The following is a 20,733-nucleotide window of genomic DNA, read 5'->3' on the forward strand; positions in this document are numbered from 1 at the left end:
CATGCAAACAGCAGATTCAGTTCAGCAATTTTGAGAGCAGACACATGACATCTATGATAGATTACTAAAATTCAGTGATAATTCAACAGGAAACTTGAAACTCAGGAATATAGTCAAATCTTATTTTTGAAGGGGAGATTGGCCTGACACATACAACCTGAGCAGGTGGAGGCCCTGGAATAGCCCTGGGCAAAACCTCCAGTGGCAGAATGCCAGTGTCTTCCCACCTTCTTTGATTTAGCATCTCCAGCCAGCCTCGGTATTAGCTAAGTCAGTTTCTTCAGGAATAGACTTCAGGCATTAGCTGGGAACAGCCAGCCTCCCCCAGATGCAGCCGAGTGGTCCGCTTCTAGACACGAACGATACTGGACATGTCGAAGGAAATAAACCCTAACCAAATGGGTCCTAGCCATGAATCAGATTCCACTGGACCCAGAAAAGGAAGAGTTATTACCGTATTCCATCAGCTCTAGGGGGAACATTTTAATCTTTAAAAGTGGAAGGTATCTGTCAATCAAGGCATGTCACTGTTTAATTGGAAGAATTTTTTTCCCCTCAGTGATATGCAAAATGATGTTGCATCTCACAACTGATAGTGTCTCGGAGTCTATGAAATAATATTACTAATGCAATCTTAGTGGTCAGATTTTACTGGACCTTAGGCCCTCAATATTTTTCACCATTAATCTCTTCTCTTTCCACTGAAACAGAAGTTCTATGAGGGAGGTAAGTATCTCCATCTGTGGGACCTTGGGCAAGCTACTGAACTTTTATGACCCTCAATTTTCTCCTCAGGCAGATAAGGATAATAGTATCTGCTTCAACAGTATTGTAATTAAGGGAGGGAATGCATGAAAAGCAAATACAGTGAAGTGCCCTATAAAACTATATGTGCTCAACTAATGTTACAGAGTAGGAGCCAATCCACGACTCCCCTGTCTTTTCAGTGTCTAGAAGCTGAGAGGTACCCAAGAGGCCAGCCTGGGCAGCCTCTGTAGCCTACTCTTGACTCCTGCCTCTCTGACCTTTTTCTCTTTCGTTTTCTTCCTTTCTTTCTTTTTCTTTCTTTCTTTCTTTCTTTCTTTCTTTCTTTCTTTCTTTGTAATGTTTTAAATATTATTTAATGTTTTAATGTTTTTAATTTATTTATTTTGAGAGAGAGAGAGAGAGGCCCGAGATGGGGAGAGGCAGAGAGAGAGAGAGATAGAGAGAGAGAGAGGGAATCCCAAGCAGGCTCTGCACTGTCACTGTAGAGCCCTCCACGGAGCTCGATCTCATGAACCTTGAGATCATGATCTGAGCTGAAATCAAGAGTCGAGAGCTTAACCAACTGAGCCATCCAGGCACTCTAGCCTCTCTGATCTTTTATTTGGTTCTGATAATTCAATAAAATTGAGTCCTAGGGGCAGCAGGAGCTCTGAATCTTCTGTTAGTGCTGCATTTACATACAGTATCCAGCCTACTTCAGCAACCTCCTGAAGCTAAGGAGAGTTTGCTGGAAAATCAGTCAGACAGACAGCCTACGGCAAATTACTTGATGTGGCAATGATGATAGAGCAGACAGCAGCCTCCATAGTCCCTCTCCTGAAGTGCAAACGCAGCCTAAGAGCCACTAGAGCTGAGGAGCCCAGAGCGGAGAACAAGAGGTATCCACGGACATTCTGACTGGGACCTGGGTTCCGGCCACACTGGTAGCAGAGCCTGATATGCTGGGAAACCATCACCTGGTCCCTTTCTCCAATCTTTAAAAAAAAAATTATTTTAATGTTCATTTATTTTTGACAGAGAGAGAGAGAGAGAGAGAGAGAGAGAGAGAGAGAGGGACAGAGCATGAACGGGGGAGGGGCAGAGAGAGAGGGAGACACAGAATCCAAAGCAGGCTCCAGGCTCCAAGCTGTCAGCACAGAGCCCGATGCAGGGCTCGAACTCACGGACTGTGAGATCATGACCTGTGCCAAAGTCGGATTCTCAACTGACTGAGCCACCCAGGTGCCCCTCCGATCTTTTTATTTTATTTTTTTATTTTATTTTTTTCAACGTTTATTTATTTTTGGGACAGAGAGAGACAGAGCATGAACGGGGGAGGGGCAGAGAGAGAGGGAGACACAGAATCGGAAACAGGCTCCAGGCTCTGAGCCATCAGCCCAGAGCCCGACGCGGGGCTCGAACTCACGGACCGCGAGATCGTGACCTGGCTGAAGTCGGACGCTTAACCGACTGCGCCACCCAGGAGCCCCCCTCCGATCTTTTTAAAGAGACATCTTTGTCCTCCCAAATTATGGGCCAGTCTGTAGTCACCATCTCCAAAATGCTCAGCTTTATCCAATGCATCATAAAGACTTCTATGAGGTAATACTTGAGCTATTTAGACCACTTTCCCCTCTAGCAAGGAAACTTCAGAGATTATTTCTACAGGGCTGCATTTTGTACCTTTCTTTGCAGAGCTGAGGAGTGGGAGTTATTGGAGCTGGCTATGGTCAGGGGTCCCTGCCGGTCAACACGCATCAGGGCCTCTGGAGACTGGAGCAGGCAGCTTCTCAGAAGGCCAACCCTGTCAGTCCCTGAAGCAATGGAAGCCAGAGAGGGCAGCTTCTGGACGGCTGCAGAAGGGGCCGGTTTGACAATAATCAGAGCCACCAGGCACACTCTATTCACATGCTTTTAAAGCATTAAACTGGATCTGCTATCATGACCTATTTTATTGTTGTTAATAAAAGGGATTCTAGTTGCTGCAAATAGAGAAATAAAAATTGTGGCAAACCTGGGTTTGAGTTCGGAATTTGGCTCTTATTCACTTGGACAAATTATTTTATCTTTTGAGCCACAGTTTCCTTATCGGCAGGGCTGTTGTGAGGGTTAAATAACATAAACAAAAGAACCTGGAATCAAGGCTGGCACACAGCGAGTGCTCAAGAGACAGCCATTATTTTCATTATAATTAATTCATCTCACTGCACCTTTGTGTGAGACCCAGCTCTATCTCCCAGATATATTTCCAGTACCAAAGATGATACTTGGTATCTGACTGACTTTAAGCCACATTATTTCCATTTGACATGTCCAGTACAGGCACTGTACTAAATAAAACGTAATTCTATTTGTCACACAGCAGACACCAATCAAAATGTGCGAAATGAAATATTACCATGTAAAAATACTCTGTTTTTTAATTTATATATAATCCACCATTTTAACTATTTTATTTTATTTTATTAAAAAAAATTTTTTTTTAAGTTTATTTTTGGCAGAGACAGAGTGCAAGCATGAGCGGGGGAGGAGCAGAGAGAGGGAGACACAGAATCCCAAGCAGGCTCCAGGCTCTGAGCTGTCAGCACAGAGCCTGACACGGGGCTCGAACTCACTAACTGTGAGATCATGACCTGAGCTGAAGTCGGACACTTAACCGACTGAGCCACCCAGGCGCCCCAAACAATTTTAAAGTGTACAATTCAGTGGTATAATATTCACAGTATTGTACAGCCACTGATATTATCTAATTCCAGAACATTTTTCATCAGCCCGACAAGAAAACCTATATTCACTAAGTGGTCACTTCCCATCCCTCCCCTCTCCTCCCTTGGTGACCACTAATCTGTCTTCTGTCTGTATGGATTTGCCTATAAGTGGAATCATAAAATATGTGGCCCAACATGTGTGGTTTCTTTCACTTAGCACAATGTTTTCAAGGTTCATTCACAGTATAGCACGTATCAGTAATTCATTCCTTTTTGTGGCTGAATAATATTCCATTATGTGGATATAGCATACTTTGTTGAGCCACTCTTCTGCTGATGGACATTTGGGTTGGTGCCACTTTGGGGCTATTGTGAACAGTGTTGCCATGAACACTCAGGGAGTAGTTTTTGTGTGAACATATGTTTTCAACTCCCTTGGGTATATATGTAGGAGTGGAATTGCTGGGTCATAAGGTAATTCTGCTTCACGTTTGAGGAACTGCCAGACTGTTTTCCACAGCAGCTGCACTATTTAACATTTCCACCAGCAAGGAATGTGTGTTCCAATTTCTCCATATGCTCACCACCATCTATTCTCCAGTAAAAAAAAATTAACACCATATTCTGTTTAAAATAGAAAAACAGGTAGCAAACCCACATACCCTGCTTTCTTTCTGTTTACTGTGTAATCCTACGGCTTGCTGGTGGTGTAAGTCCTGGCAAGATATTTACCCTTTCCATGTCCTAGAACTCTCTTCTGTAAAAAGAGAGTGATGGTAATAATGCCTTTCTTAGATGGCTGCCAGAAGGACCTAATTTATGTAAATTTATAATTTATGTAAAGCCTTAACACCCACTCTACGTACTCAGTGTTTATTTCCTTTCTTTTGTCACTTAAGAGTAGACCAGGCAATTTGTAAGCTCAGTAAGCATACTCTCCTGGGCTAGGGTGTCAAAGCAGAGGATTTTATAATAATGGACTTTGGTAGTGAAAACCTAAATAGATGTGCAGAACAGATTATTCGCCAACCATTCTTAAACATTAGCCAAGTTTCAGTCTTTAGCTTTAACAGGGGTATTAAACTGAGTATTTGTCTTTTTTGTTTGTTTGTTTGTTTGTTTACTTTTGAGAGAGAGAGAGTGGGAGGGAGAGGGGCAGAGGATCTGAAATGGGCTCTGCGCTGACAGCAGAGAGCCCAGTGCAGGGCTTGAACTCATGAATCGTGAGATTATGACCTGGGCCACAGTTGGACTCAACCGCCTGAGCCACCCAGGTGCCCCATATTTGTCTTGACATAACAGGAGGTATAGGGAGCCACTGGCAGTCTCCAGCAGGCACACTCAACCAAAAAGACCAACAGTTGACCACATGAGTTCCGCTTGCCAATCCTTCTCTCGTCCTCTGCCCAAGCACACACTTCTGACGATATCTAAGCTATAACCTGTGAAAGGCTCAGTTATAAACTTGGGGTGGCTTTATACCCCATATGTACATACATATACCATATGTAGTAGCTGGATTGTGTCCTACCATGCCTGGTAACTATGAATGTGCCCTTATTTGGAAAAAGGGTCTCTACATATGTAATCAAGTTAAATAAGGCCACACTAGATGACAGTGGGCCCTAAATCCAATGACTAGTGCCCTTATGAGGAGATACAGAGAGACAGAGAGGCACGGACAGACAGAGAGAAAATGGCCATGTGAAGGAGGATGTAGAGATTACAGTGATGCAGCTACAAACCAAGGAATGCCAAGGACCGCCAACAGTGACCAGAAGCTTGGAAGAGGCAAAGGAAGTCTTCCCTGGAGCATGACCCTGACAAAACCTTGCTTTTGAACTTCTAGCCTCCCAAACTATGAGAGAATAAATTTCTGTTGTTTGAATCCTCCTGAGTTGTGATCATTTGTCATAGCAGCCCTAGGAAACGAATACACCACATGACATTTCTGCTTAAAGCTGAGTTGCTCTTCGGGTTGAGATGGTAGGAGTACATCCACTCAAGCCTCACGCCTAACAAAGACACCATAGACTCTATAGTGTATCTTAATGACCTCAAGCCTTTCCTTTTGTCTGCCTCACTTATGACAGTCTGCCTTCTACCATTTAAAATCTGGAGCTCTAGCTCCACAAATTGGTACTCTAGCTCTCACAAAGTCTCATTACCACTGAGTGGATGCGGGGGGTTGTGATGAGGGATCAGGTAGCCCAGAGGTTAGAATAAGGTGCAGGAGAGGTCAAGGCCCCAGATCTATACCCCATCCATAGCACACCCTACCCCCAGCCAGCATCTCACAGATGTGGCAGGTCAGAGAGGAGGCCGGTCAGGGCACACTCAGTATCAGCCCTGGAGAGACAACTTGAAGCATATGTTCTCTTCTTGGCTGCATCACAATAAGATCCCAAATGCCAAGGAAGACATTAAAAGGCTTGGAAACCAAACAATTAAAATAAAAGGACCTTAAGGCTGATACTGAACAGCTATACCGGTGTCTACATTACGTGGCAAAGGTCATCTTTTCTAGGTTGCCGAAGTACCCCACGATAGGCCTCGTCTCTTCCAAGCACATGGCACAACCGTAATTATTACTGTTAAATGTCTGTCCTCCCTTCTAGAGGGCAGGGGCTGAGTCTTCCTGGTCAGTGTCATATCCCCAGGGTCTGGTCAGGGCCTGGCCTGCAGGAGGCGCTTAATAAGTATTGCCATGTCAATGAAAAAATGAATGAATGGAAGGGGGGGAGGGAGGCTGGGCAGGTGGTTCCTCTGGCACAAGGGTTCCTGTGTCTTGGGCAGCAACGGGCACAGGGCATACTCACTATCAAAGAGGATGATCCTGCCATCACCGCCACAGGGCTGGGTGTGATCCCCGAAGCAGACGCTGTTGCACTCGGTGCTGGCTGCCTCCCCGTACTTCCAGTAATCAGGATTGTTTCCACAGAAGCAAGCATAGCCTGACTCCATCCCAGCAAACTGCCACAGCAGAGAAACAGCACTCGGTAAATGTCAGTCTGGGGTGTCAGGTGGCCTGAAGAAGCCCCCAGCCTCACCCTCTGTCTCCTCCCTCACTCCATTCCCTCAGTACTCATTACATACTGTATACAACTATGTTTCCCCGTTGGCGAGCATCCCTTTTAATGCTTGTATCTCTACGGTTTTTAAGTGAGTTTTAGGGCCAGTGTGTGTGGGGAATCCCACAAACTTGAAACATTAATAATAACAGCTAAACATTTTATTGAATGTTTACTATATGCCAGGTGGTAGGTGCTTTCTGACTACTCTCCCCCGCAAAGTCATTACAGGCCCCATTAAAACTTTTCATTTTATTTATTACCATATGGTAAAACTATTTATATGGTATGTAGTTCTGTAAATTTTAACCCATGTATAGATCTGTGCAATCACAACAATCAGGATACAGAACAGGCACACCACCCCCAATAACTTTCCTATCCTGAACCTGCCACTTTATAGTTCTCCTTCCTATAAACAAACCTTGGCAGCTACCTACGAGTTTGCTGTTACTATGGTTTTGCTTTTTCAAGAATATTGCACGCTAAGACTGAATGTTTACGTCCCTCCAAAAGTCATACGTTGAAATCCTAACTCCCACTATGATAGTAGTTGGAGGTAGGGCCTTTGGTAGGTGATTGGGTCATGAGAGCACAGACCCTCATGAATGGGATTAGTGCTCTTATAAAAGAGACCCCACAGAGCTCCCAAGGCCCTTCTGCCATGTGAAGACACAGCAAGAAGATGGCCATCTCTGAACCAGGAGACAATATCTCACCAAGCACCAAATCTGCCAACAAGCTTGGTCTTTTACTTCTAGCCTCCAGAACTATGAGAAACAAATGTTTGTTTACCCAGTCTATGGTAAGTTTGGTACCGCAGCCAGAATGGACTAAGATATCACATAAATAGAATCATATAGTATGTAACCTTTTGAGACTGGCTTTCCACTCAGCACAACGTCTTTGAGATTCATCCAAACTGACACATGTATCAGTAGTTCATTCCTTTTTACGGCTGAGTAGTAAGTAGTCCAGTGCATAGATATACTGCTGTTTGTTAATCCATTGGGTTGTTTCTAGTTTTTCATGATTATGGATTGAGTTGCTATAAACATTTGTATATAGTTTTATGTGAGCGTAAACTTTCATTTCTCCAGAGTAAATACCTAGGAATAGGGATCCTGGGTTATAATGGTAAGTGTATGTTTATAAGAAACTACCAAAATGTTTTCCAGAGAGATTGTATCATTTTACATTTGCAACAACAATGTATGAGTCCTAGTTACCCCATATCCTTGCCAACACATGTTATTGTCAGTATATTTTACTTTAGCCATTCTAATAGATGTGTAGTGGGTTTCTTCCGCATTACCCTAGTGGTTAATGATGTCGAATGTCTTTTCATGTGCTTATTTGCCATTTCTATATCGTCTTTGGTGAAGTATCTGTTCAAGTCTTTTGCCCATTTTTAAAAATTGGTTTTTTTTTTTACTATGAGTTTTTAGAGTTTGTGTATGCATTCTGCGTATAAGTCCTTTGCTGTATATATGATTTGCAAATATTTTCTTCCAGGCTATGGCTTATCTTTTCATGCTTTTAAAAATGTCTTTCACAGAGCAAAACATTTTTAATTTCAGTGAAGTCCAAAGTAAAATTTACCCATTTTTTTCTTTTATGGATCATGCTTTTGCTGTCACACCTAAGAACTTTCTGCCTAAACCCAGGTAAACCCTGGTCATGAACATTTTCTCCCCTCGTTTCCTCAAGTTTTATCATTTTACATTTTAATTAGACCTAAGATCCATCTTGAGTTGAGCATGCAGTCTTTTGTGTTCAACTTCTCTTAATTAGCATAGCGTTTTAGCAATTCATCCATATTGTTGTGTGTATCAGTATATCTTACTGTATCTTCTTTTTGTTGCTGAGTAGTATTCCACAGTATGGATATACCACAGTTTATTCATCTGTTCATCAGTTAATGGACACTGAGTTTATAATAATGCTGCTATGAACACTCATGTACAAGGTTTTGTGTGAACTTATGTTTTCAATTCTCTTGGGTTTATGTATAGGAGAGGAATTGCTGGGTTATGAGGTTATGTTTAACTTTTTGAGAAACTGCCAAACTGTTTTCCATAGCAGCTGTACTATTTTACATTTCCACCAGCAATGTATGAGGGCTCCAATTTCTCCACATCCTCACCAATGCTTGTTTTTGTCCTCAAAAAAAAATTTTTTTAACTACAACCATTCAAGGTTATTTCTTGTGTGATGTATTATTTCATTATGCTTTTGATTTGCATTTCCCTAAAGACTAATGATATGAGCACATTTTCATGTGCTTCTTGGCCATTTGTATGTCTTCTATAGAGAAATGTCTATTTAAATCATTTGCCTATTTTTTAATTGAGTTGTCCTTTTATTGTCAACTTATAAGAGATCTTTACATATTTTGGACATTAAATCCTTATTCAGATAAATGATTCACAAATATTTTCTCCCATTCTGTAAGTTGTTTTTTCATTTTCTTAATAGTGTCAGTAGTGTTCCTGACACACAAAAGTTGTAAATTTTGATGAAGTCCAATTTACTTTTTCTTTGGTTGCCTGTGCTTTTGTTATCATAACTAAAAAACCATTGCCTAATACTAAAGTCATTAATATTTATACTTATGTTTCCTTCTAAGAGTTCCTTCTATTATTTTTTATTTATTTTTTAATTAGAGAGAGAGAGCGTGAGCAGGGGAGAGGAGCAGAACGAGAAAGAGAGAATCCCAGATAGGCTCTACGCCCAGTGCAGCCTGACGCAGGGCTCGATCCCATGACCCTGAGATCATGACATGACCTAAGCCAAAAACAAGTTGGACGCTCAACTGACTAAGTCGCCCAGACACCCCCAAGAGCTCCTTCTAAAGCTAGATCTAATTACATTTGGGTCTTTGGCTCATTTTTAGTTAATTTTTATATACAGAGTGAGGTTCATTCTTTTCCATGTGGCTATCCAATTGTCCCAACACTATGTGTTGAAAAGATTATTCTTTCCCATCGAATGATCTTGGCACCCTTTAAAAACTCAACTGACCATAAATAAATGTATGGGCTTATTTCTGGACTTTAACTTCAATTCCATTGGTCTATATATCCATCCTTATGCTAGTACCATAGCTCTTTTCTCAGTAGTATAATTTAAAGTTAACTTTGGTCTTTGGTATGATCTGAACATAGAGGTTCATTTTTCTTCATGAAGAGCTCCTGTTTGGGGCGCCTGGGTAGCGCAGTCGGTTAAGCGTCCGACTTCAGCCAGGTCACGATCTCGTGGTCCGTGAGTTCAAGCCCCGCGTCGGGCTCTGGGCTGATGGCTCAGAGCCTGGAGCCTGTTTCCGATGCTGTGTCTCCCTCTCTCTCTGCCCCTCCCCCGTTCATGCTCTGTCTCTCTCTGTCCCGAAAATAAATAAACGTTGAAAAAAAAAAAAAAAAAAAAAAAAAGAAGAGCTCCTGTTTTTCTCCAGAACTATTTTTTTTTTTGAGAGCAAGACAGCAGATGCATGCAAGTGGGGGAGGGGAAGAGAGAGAGAGAGAGAGAGAGAGAGAGAGAGAGAGAGAGAGAATCTTAAGCAGTCTCCATGCCCAAGGCAGAGCCCGACGACATGAGGCTCAGTCTCACAATGGTGAGGTCATGATCTGAGCCGAAATCAAGAGTCAGATGCTTAACCGACTGAGCCACCCAGGCACCCCTCCAGAACTATTTGTTGAAAGACCATCCTTTATCTCTGTTGAAAATCAACTGTTCATGTAAGTGCAAGTCTATTTCTGGACTCTATTTGGTTTCACTGATACCTATAGCAGGAGTTGAAAACCTTTTTCTTTCATAAAAAGTCAGATAGTAAACATTTCTGGCTTTGAGGGCCATACAGTTTTTTCTCAACTACTTAACTTTGCTACTGTAGCATGAAAACAGGCATAGACAATGGGCGTGCCTATGTTTCATTAAACTTTATTTACAAAAGTAGGTAGGTAGTAGAATTTGGTCTACATACCACTGTCTGCTAACTCCTGATCTATATAACTATTCTCATGCCAATACTACTCTCTTCATTACTATAGCTTTCTAGAAAGTCTTAAGACCAGGCAGGATTAGGCCTTAAAAGTTGACCTTTTTAAAAATTATTTTAGTTATTCTATGTACTCTGCCTTTCCATGTAATTTTAAGATCAGCTTGACAAATTAAAAAAAACTATAATTTTAATTTTTTTTTAATGTTTATTTATTTTTGAGAGAGAGAGACAGACAGACAGACAGAGTGCAAGCAGGAGGGGCAGAGAGAGAGGGAGACAAAGAATCCAAAGCAGGCTCCATGCTCTGAGCTGTCAGCACAGAGCCTGATGTGGGGCTTGAACTCACAAACTGTGAGATCATGACCTGAGCCAAAGTTGGACGCTTAACCAACTGAGCCACCCAGGCGCTCCTAAAAAAAAAACAAAAACAAAACAAAAAAAAAACACTATGATTTTGATTGGGATTGCATTGAATCTATAGATCTGGGAAAAATTGACATTTTAACAATATTGAGTCTTCTAATCCATGAACAATGTCTGTATTTATATTTATTTATGTCTTCTTTAATTTACTCTTGCAATATTATGTAGTATTTGGTATATAGGTCTTTAATATCATTTGTTAATTCTGAAGTTATTTATGCTATTGTAAATGGAATTAAAAATTTTTATTTTCCAATTGTTCACTGCTGGTACATAGAAATGCAACTGACTTTTGTATATGGCCTTGTAACGTGCAACCTGGATAACTTTACTTATTATTTGTAATAGCTCTTATGTATAATTGTCTACATACATGATCATGTTGTCCATAAATTAAAAAAAATTATTTCCTCCTTTCCAACCTACACGCCTTTTCTTTTTCTTGCTTTATTTCATTGGCAAGGATCTCCAGTACTGTGTTAAAAAGAAGATGTGTGGGGGGCGGGCACCTGGGTGGCTCAGTTAAGTGTCTGACTTCAGGTCAGGTCATGATCTCATGGTTCATGAGTTCAAGCCCTGCATTGGGTTCTCTGCTGTCAGCACAGAGACCACTTTGGATCCTCTGTCCCTGCACTCCTTTTCTGCCCCTCCCCTGTGCTCTTGTGCTCTCTCAAAAATAAATAAGCATTAAAAAAGAAAAAGGAAAAAAGAAAAAAAAAGAGGTGAGAATGGGCATCGCTATTTTTTCCTGATTTTATTAAGTAGAAAGCACTGAACCTTTTACCACTGAATATAATGTTAGCTATAGATTTCTCGATAGCTGCTCTTAATCAGTTGAGGAAGTTCCATTCTATTCCTAGTTTGCTGATGACTTTTATCATTAATGGGTGTTGTGTTTTCTCAAGTACTTTGGCTATATTTTTATTCTGGAATAGTTTCAAACCTACAGAAAAGTTATAATAATAATACAAAGAACTTCCTTATCACTTTTGCTTAGAAATCTACATTCAAGTCGGCAACTGCCTGAATCATATCCTTTGTAGAAAAGGATCTAATCCAGGGTCACAGAGGTACTTAGTTGTCAGGTCTCTTTAGTTTAATGCTCCCATTAAGAACAGTTTGTCAGTCCTTTTTTGACCGTTGTGACTTTGACAGTTTTGAAGAATAGAGGCTAGTCATCTTGCAGAATGTCCCTTGTTTCAGATTTGCCTAACGTTTCATCATGATTAGATTCATATTATGAATTTTGGGCAGAAATATCACCAAAGTGATGTTATGCTCTTGATAGGTCAGGTAGGATAGAATGTTTAGTTTCCCTATAACTGGTGATACTAACTTTGATCACTTGAGTAAGGAGTATATGCCAGTTCTCTGCACAGCAGAATTACTTGTTTTCCCTTTAGAGTATTTTGTGGGGCAATCTTTGAGGCTATGTAAATACCCTGTTCCTCATGCAACTTTCACCCAGTAGTAGATAAAGTCATGGGATATCTGCAAACCCTGATATTTGTTCTCTGAATTAATTATTACTATGACGGTTGCCAAATGGAGAATTTTCTAATTCTGTCATATAATCTACATTTCTTAGCTGCCATTCTCCTATAAGAAAATGCTTTCTTCTCCTCATTTGTTTACTTATGTATATCAGTGTGGATTTGTGGATTCTTATTTTATTCCATGAGGTATATTTATTATTATAATTATTTGTTTTGAAGCTCAATGTATGTTAGATTTGGACCATGGAGACCCTTCCAGTTGGTTTCTGTGACCTTTTGAGTAGCCCTATAACTCCTTACTTTTTTTTTTCTTTTATGTTTACTTTTGAGAGAGAGAGAGAGAGAGAGAGCGCAGCGGAGGGGCAGAGAGAGAGAGGTGGACTGAGGATCTGAAGTGGGCTCTGCGCTGACAGCAGAGGGCCCAAGGTGGGACTTGAACTCATGAACCATGAGATCATGATCTGAGCTGAATTTGGACGCTTAACCAACTGAGCCACCCAGGGGCCCCTCCTTACTTTCTTGTACAACATGCCTCAGACCCCTCTTGCACTTTCTCAGGATCAGCTCTAGAATTAGCAATTTTCTCCAAGCAACCCTAGTTATTTTTTTAATTTATTTTTTGTTTTGTTGTTGTTGTTGTTTAGAGGGAGGGGGAGAGAGAGAGAGAGAGAGCAATAAAGAATCTTAAGCAGGTTCCATGCTCAGCACGGAGCCTGACATGGGGCTCGATCTGATGACCCTGGGATCATGACCTGAGCCAAAATCAAGAGTCAGACGCTTAACTGACTGAGGCACCCAGGCACCCCAAGGAGTCCTAGTTTTGATGTAATGGAGAACAATATCTAGAAACCAAGATCTGAGGACTAAGTGTGCTCTGTGCTATCACTGTGTCACTGTTTGAGGTCCTCTCAGTTGACAGAGATAAGGAATATATATGTATATACATACACACAGAGACCTACTAACATGTTTATATTTCTTTCCATAGCTCTCTCTCTATATATCAAAACCATAAAATATATACTAATAACTTCAATCCCCATCTGACAGTCTAGGCTTTATTTTGGTTTTCCCTGGCTCCCTTTGCCAATAGTGAGGAACCTGGCTCCCATTATCTTCAATATGTTAACTTGTATGCTCAATCCTTTTGCAAGCAACCAATCACTCCATCATGTTAGGCCAATTGCCTCTCTAAGCCACCTGCCTCACAAAAGCCCTGACCTTGCCAGGCTACTCTCCTTGCTTGGACCTGATGAATGGCTTTTTCACTGAATTATTAATGAAGGACAAAAGAAAAGAAAGAAAAAGGAAAGAAGGAAGGAAAGAAATAGCAAACAATAGCATTATTGAACCTTAATAGCTAAGGAGTGAATTTTAGATAGAGGAAAGGACAGAAAGAAAAGAAAATATTTTGTCCAGGCAAGGGCCCATAACATAGCAAGGAAATAACCACTACCTTGGCCTATTCCAAGAACCCCTGTGGAGCCAGAGATGTCCCTGCTCATAACATTCAAGGGCACAAGGAAATACATAATTCTGTCAGAGGTCAAATAGGGATGCAAATATTGAGATTTTCCTCTCTTTTCTCTCCCCATCTTTAGACAAGAATGCTACTTCACGCTCCTGAATGCCAAGCCCCATTCCTCCTCCTGCTCCTCCTTGGCAGAAAAGTAGTCATACGGTTTGATACTTTTTTTTTTAAAAGTATATATATTTTTAAGTTATCTCAGCAGAATGCATTTATATCTTCATGCTTTTCTATAGATATACAGCCATAGAGCCATTACCTTGAACCTCTGACTCCGGCAAAAGCTGATACAGGTTTGTATGGTAAGTTTGTTAGACGTTTTACTGGCGCCAGTTAGAGGAGGTGGGTTCCCATGATCCTTGTAGCAGCCAAGGTTTCCAGGCACTGGAGAAAAAAGAAAAGCAAAAGAATTTCACATCTGGCTGTGAAACACAAAGAAGGAAGAGAGATTTGTGCCAGGTACTTTCATCTCAGCTAACGTTTCTACTCCTAAGGTACAAATAAATAATAAGCAACAGGCTTTAAAAATGGAAGTCTTCGTGTAATCTGGCAAATGCCACGTTTCTGTTTTCTTGTGAAAAGTGTGTGAGGCCCAGGTCCACCTTTAACTAACCCACTGAGTACTGAAGAGAACTAAGAGCAATTTCCTCAAAATAGAGAAGTTACAATAGGCAAATTATGTTTCGGAGTCACCGGAGGGCAGGAAAAGCCCTTGGAAGTCCTTCATCCTGTCTTGTGCCTCCCCTTGTTCTTAGAGAGCTCCATAAGTGGGCTTCCCAAAGTGCCTTCAGTGAGTGTATTCGTTTCCTGTAGCTGCTTGAACAAATCACTACAAATCTATTGGCTTAACATAGCATAGATTCATTATCTTACAGTTCAGGAGGTCAGAAGTACTAAATGGATCTTACAGGACTGAAATCAAGGGGTCAGCAGGGACTTGTTCCTTTTGGAGGTACAGTGGGTATCTGTTCCCTGCCTTTTCCATCTCCTGGAAGCTGCCCCTAATCCTTGGCTTGTGGCCACACCATTCCAAACTCTGCCTCCATCATATCTCCTTCCCTCCCTCTGCTTCCAGCATCACATCACCTTCTCTGACTCTGATCTTCTGCCTCTGTTATAAGAACCTCTGTGATGACATTGGGCCTACCTGGATAATCTTCCCGTCTAAAAATCCTCAACTTAAGTACATCTGCAAAATCTTTTATGTCATGCAAGGTAACATATTAAAAGATTCCAGAGATTACAGGATAGACATTTGGGGGGGGGGGGTCATTATTCAGCTTACCACAGTGAACATACTAGTGTTTCACAATCATGTAATCGGATGGTTTTGTCTAGTAGAAAAAGCTATATCTGAGAATATATGTATCAACTGTGGTAGACAGCTTTCAAAGATGGCACTCAATGATCCCCATCTCCTGGTGTTCATGCCATTGTGGAATCCCCTTTTCTTGAGTGTGGGCTGCATCACTGCTTTTGACCAACAGAATGTGAGAAAGTTGATGGGATTCCATTTCTGTGATTAGGTTATAAGAGCCTGTGACTTCTGTCTTCCTAGTAGACTCTATCTATTGCCTTCTTGGCTTATATACTTTAATAAAACAATATGCTATGTCAGAGAAGCCATGTGTCAGGGAACTGAGGGTGGCCTTTAACCAATAGCCAGCAAGAAACCAAGACTTTCAGTTTTTGCAGTTACTGAATCCTACCAACAACTATGTGTACTTGAAGGAGGTTCTTCTCCAGTGGAGCCTTCATATGAGACCCCAGTCCCAGAAGACACCACGATTGCAGCCTGGTAAGAAACCTAGAAGCAGAGGACCCAGCTAAACCATGTCCAGATTTCCTGACCCATAGAAAGTAAGACAATAAATGTGTGTCATTTTAAGTAACTAAGTTCTAGGGTAGTTTGTTATACAGCAATAGGTAACTAATACACTTATATAATACATACTAAATATATGTTTGTTGAAGGAAGGAAGGAATTTATTGTGGGCCATGGACAAATCAGCCTCTCTGGGTCTTAGTTTTCCATCTGTGTTATTAACTTATGAATCACTCCACTATCAGATGAAGCCCTTCCCCTATTTTTGCTGTTTGGCTCCTCACAGTTTATATAACTGAAGACATAATAAGACATGAATGAGGCCTCGTCCTAGAAGCACTTCTAGGTCAGTTAAGACCTAGATATATTATCTAATTCCAAAGTGAGCCAAACAGACTCCTAGAAAGTGTTTTTCCTTTATATTTAAGACTAGAAAAAAGGGGCATCTAGCTGGCTCAATCGGTGGAGTGTGTGACTCTTAATCTCAGGGTTGTGGGTTTGAGTCCCATGCTGGGTGTAGAGATTACTTAAAAACAAAACCTTTTAAGGGGAACTTGGTGGCTCAGTTGATTGAGTGTCTGACTTCAACTCAGGTCATGATCTCATGGTTTGTGAGTTCAAGCCCCGCATCAGACTCCCTGCTGTCAGCATAGAGCCTGCTTCAGATCCTCTGTCCCCACTTCTCTCTCTCTGCCCCTCCCCTGCTTGTGCTTTCTCTCATAAAAATAAACAAGAAATTAAAAATCTTTTTTTTTTTTTTAAAAGACTAGAAAACAGCATGGTCCAGTTTAACAAGGTTTACATCCACATTAGCCTGTTGGCATATAAAAATATATGTGTGATTCTGTATGTATGTACATACACACACTTCTAAATTTCTGCCACCATCAACATCTAACCAGTTCCTGTTAAATTGGCAGGAAGTACCACTGCTAACCAAAAGAGTCACCCTTCCCCTTCTAGCCAAGTGGTTACCCTTCTCCCTTGCGTCACACATGGTTCAAATATAACAAATGTGGCTCACCACACAAATGTTAAAATGCATCTTTTGGAAACAAACCAAATCTCTATAGTGGCGAATGTAAACAGAAAAGCTCTAGGCGGTAGGAGTCCGGTGTTCAGTGAGAGCCTGGCCTGGGAATGGCTGGGTTTTTTAGAGGTTAAACAAATGCAGTGAGTTAAGTGTCTCTAGGCGGGGGCGTAACCTATAAACCGAGTTTGTTAAAGGGACCTTGTGTATGGAAACCCGAGCCATGTATTTAATGGCTCTTAATAAGAACTACTTGATCTTCATCATCCTGGTCATTTATTCTGATTTTTGTCTCATTTATTCTATTATGCTCATAAGTAAGCACGTTATTATGTATTAGCTTATAGAGAGCCCAAGGCATATAATCATAAATGTTAAGATTAGACGTAAACAAGGCTATGGGTTGCATTAATGCAGCTGGAATTTATAAGCTTCACTAACAGTTTGATGAACAAATCCAGGCAGTTTATGTTCCAGTGGGGTGGTGTGGTGGATCTCTGGAAGTCAGACCATACCACGCCGTAGCTCCATCCACCTGAATCTCCATGGCTTAAGGTATCACTCTTGTCATGCCCAAGTCAATAACTTGCCAATTACCATCAATTCCATCTCCTTGCATACCGCAGACATCTGTCCATGTCTATCTCCATGCTGCCACTTCCTCAGGTTAAGCCACCATCTCCTCCCACTTAGACCACTGCATTAGCCCCCTCTTCTACCTCCTTGCTTCTAGGTGCACCCTAAAATGGTTAGTACACTGCAACCAGAATAATCTTTACCACACGTGGCAGGCATAAGGAAGGGTAAGGACAAAGGCTTTTGAGGCAAGAACGATGCTGTCCTCTGCAGGAACAAAAAGAAGTGAGGGTGACCCATGACAGAGAGAGGGAAAAACAGTAGGAGCTGGAGAGGTATGCAGGGGCCCTGCCGAAAACCCTCAAAGCCCCTCAGGATCAAGTCCAAACTCTCACATGGTACACAAGGCCCTGCCTGACCTGTGCTGCTTTCTCCCCTTCCCCTCCCCCCTTTCCCTCAGCTCAGGTTCTAGATGAAGGCCAAATTAAATGACAGTGTATGTGCAAGGTTCCCCACTGCACGTTGCTTTCTGGCCTCTGGACTTTTGTACATGCCCTTTCCTTTGCTTGGAATACTCTCTCCTGCTTAACATTGCAGCCTGAGCACTGCTTCCCCCAGGAAAGGCCCCCTCTACCCTACAAAGAAGATTATATGCTCCTGCTGTGTAGTCCTGTAGCAGCCTAAGCTGCGCTTGATTCTAAACACTTGTTCATGTGTCTCTCTCCCCAATTAACCATGAACGACTTAAGGGTAGAACTGTATCTTCCACACACCATTGTATTCCCAGGGCTCTGTATTCACGGAGCCGTGCTCTAAAACTGCACGCTGGGGGGGCGCCTGGGTGGCTCAGTCAGTTAAGCGTCTGACTTCAGCTCAGGTCATGATCTCACGGTCCGTGAGTTCGAGCCCTGCGTCGGGCCCTGTGCTGACCGCTCAGACCTTGGAGCCTGCTTTGGATTCCGTGTCTCCTTCTCTCTCTGCCCCTCCCCCTCTTGCGCTCTGTCTCTCGAAAATAAATAAATGTAAAAAAAAAAATTTAAACTGCACACTGGATGCACAAGCATGTTCTGCACCAGCCACCCAGAACCATGGAGTGAGTGGGTAAAGGTATTTCTTAGGCAGCAGTGAAAGAAGAGAGTAGGGTGGAAGTGAAAAGTAGAGCCCACCTGCATAACAACATCCACTTAAAGCTAGTGACCACTGGTTCTGACTCCTGCCTGCACACTGCCCTCTCGTTTTTCTTTTTTTTTAGTTTTTTAATTTTAAGTAGGCTTCCCGCCCAGCACAGAGCCCAATGCAGAACGTGAACCACAACCCTGAGATCAAGACCTGAGCTGAGATCAAGTGTCAGATGCTTAACTGACTGAGCCACCCAGGCACCCCACACACTGTCCTCTTTGGCTATTAGAAACACTGTTCAAGGGGCACATGGCTTAGTTGGTTAAGTGTCTGACTCTTGATTTCAGCTCAGGTCATGATCTCACAGTCATGAGATCGAGCCCCATGTCGGGCTCCGCCATGGGCACGGTGCCTGCGTAAGATTCTCTCTCTGACTCTCCCCTGCTCACTCTCACTCTCTTTCTCTCTCTCTCTCTCAAAACAGAAAAGAAAAAAGAAAATACCATTCAAGATAACGGAGTTTCCATAAAGGTTAACTCGAAAACTTAAAGTTTTATCCTTTATCAGGAAAAGTTTTATCTGGAAAGTTTTATCCTTTATCTGGAAAGAACCTTTCTAAAATGCATTAGCTATTTCTTTTTAAAAACTTAACTCAGGGGGTCCCTGGGTGGCTCAGTCGGTTGAGCATCCAGCTCTTGATTTCGGCTGAGGTCATGATCTCACAGTCCTGACGTTGAGCCCTGTGTTGGGCTCTTTGCTGGGCATGGAGTCTGCTTAAGAATCTCTCTCCCTCTCTCTTTGCCCCTTCCCTGTTTGCTCTCGCTCTCTCTCTGAAAGAAAAAAAAAAAACAACTTGGGGTGCCAGGGTGGCTCAGTCAGTTAAGTGGTCGTGATCTCTCCATTTGTGAGTTCGAGCCCCGTGTCGAGCTCTGTGCTGACAGCTCAGACCCTGGAGCCTGCTTCAGATTCCGTGTCTCCCTCTCTCTCTGCCCTCTCCCACTCATACTCTCTCTTTCTCTCTCAAAAATAAACATTAAAAAATTAAAAAAAAAAACCAACTTAACTCTGTTTAACCTACTTTAAATTTCTCTTGGTGGCTTGAGGTCATCAAATGTGCTTCACCAAATGGCCCCAGCCTGGTGTGCTTTTTTACATTCTTGTGTCTGACTTCAACAGTTAAGTCTGTCCCCTTGGTTACCAGCCTGGGCTGCTGAACCCTCAAAACGTCGGAACTGGAAGGAGTCTCAGAGAGCATCTACTCTGTGCTACTGTCTCTGTGTACCCTCTTCTTAATCTGCTGCTTCTTGGGCTTACAACAATACCATCGAGCTTATTAGATTTGTGTGAAAAATAAGAACAAGTGGTTTCCAAAAGAGGGAGGGACTCTAGGATCCTCACTTTCTGGCATCCATCCCGTAGCTCGGGAGTTGCTTTTTGTGTGCTCACGTCCCGGTCTGAGGCAATATTCTGAAGGACACTGTCGCTACTGCCATCTGTTCGGGAGCAGTGAGCATTCTGCAGCAATCACAAATGGGAGCTCTGGAGTTGGACAGACCCCAGGGTGAATTCTGGCCCCAGTTTCATCCACAGCGGAATGAGAAGCAATATGGCCTCAAAGTGTTCTTCTGAGAATTAAAATGAGATAATGTAAATAAAGTAAGCACCACAAGGCCTGACAAGATGATGTGTGCGGAATAAACAGTGTTCATTACCATTACAGTTGACCCTTGAACAACAAGGGTTTGAACTGCACGTGTCTACTCTATGTGGATTTTGGACAGGACAGGACTAGAAGTGTTATTTGCTCTTCCTTATGATTTTCTTAATAACATTTTCTTTTCTCTAGCTGCTTCTATTGTAAGAATACAGCATATAAGAAATATAACATGCAGAGTATGTGTTAATTCACTGTTTATATCATCGGTAAGGCTTCTAGTCAACAGCAGGCTATGAGTAGTTAAGTTTTTTTTTTTTTTTTAATTTTTTTTTTTCAACGTTTATTTATTTTTGGAACAGAGAGAGACAGAGCATGAACGGGGGAGGGGCAGAGAGAGAGGGAGACACAGAATCGGAAACAGGCTCCAGGCTCTGAGCCATCAGCCCAGAGCCTGACACGGGGCTCGAACTCACGGACCGCGAGATCATGACCTGGCTGAAGTCGGACGCTTAACCGACTGCGCCACCCAGGCGCCCCATATGAGTAGTTAAGTTTT

General features: G+C 42.1%; 1 protein-coding gene across 2 annotated transcripts in view; it reads right to left on the reverse strand.

Annotated features, from left to right (window-relative positions):
- Window positions 1–20,733, reverse strand: part of KREMEN1 (kringle containing transmembrane protein 1) — a 73,707-nt gene that overhangs the window by 13,604 nt on the left and 39,370 nt on the right. For both annotated transcript variants that reach the window (XM_045458543.1, XM_045458542.1), the window contains exons 4-5: window positions 14,230–14,354; window positions 6,275–6,428 (exon numbers count right to left, since the gene is read on the reverse strand). In XM_045458543.1, coding sequence (XP_045314499.1) covers window positions 6,275–6,428; window positions 14,230–14,354 — 279 coding nt within the window. The remainder of the gene's footprint in view (window positions 1–6,274; window positions 6,429–14,229; window positions 14,355–20,733) is intronic.

This window comes from Leopardus geoffroyi, chromosome D3 (assembly GCF_018350155.1).
Source record: "Leopardus geoffroyi isolate Oge1 chromosome D3, O.geoffroyi_Oge1_pat1.0, whole genome shotgun sequence".
NCBI classification, from domain to species: Eukaryota; Metazoa; Chordata; class Mammalia; order Carnivora; family Felidae; genus Leopardus; species Leopardus geoffroyi.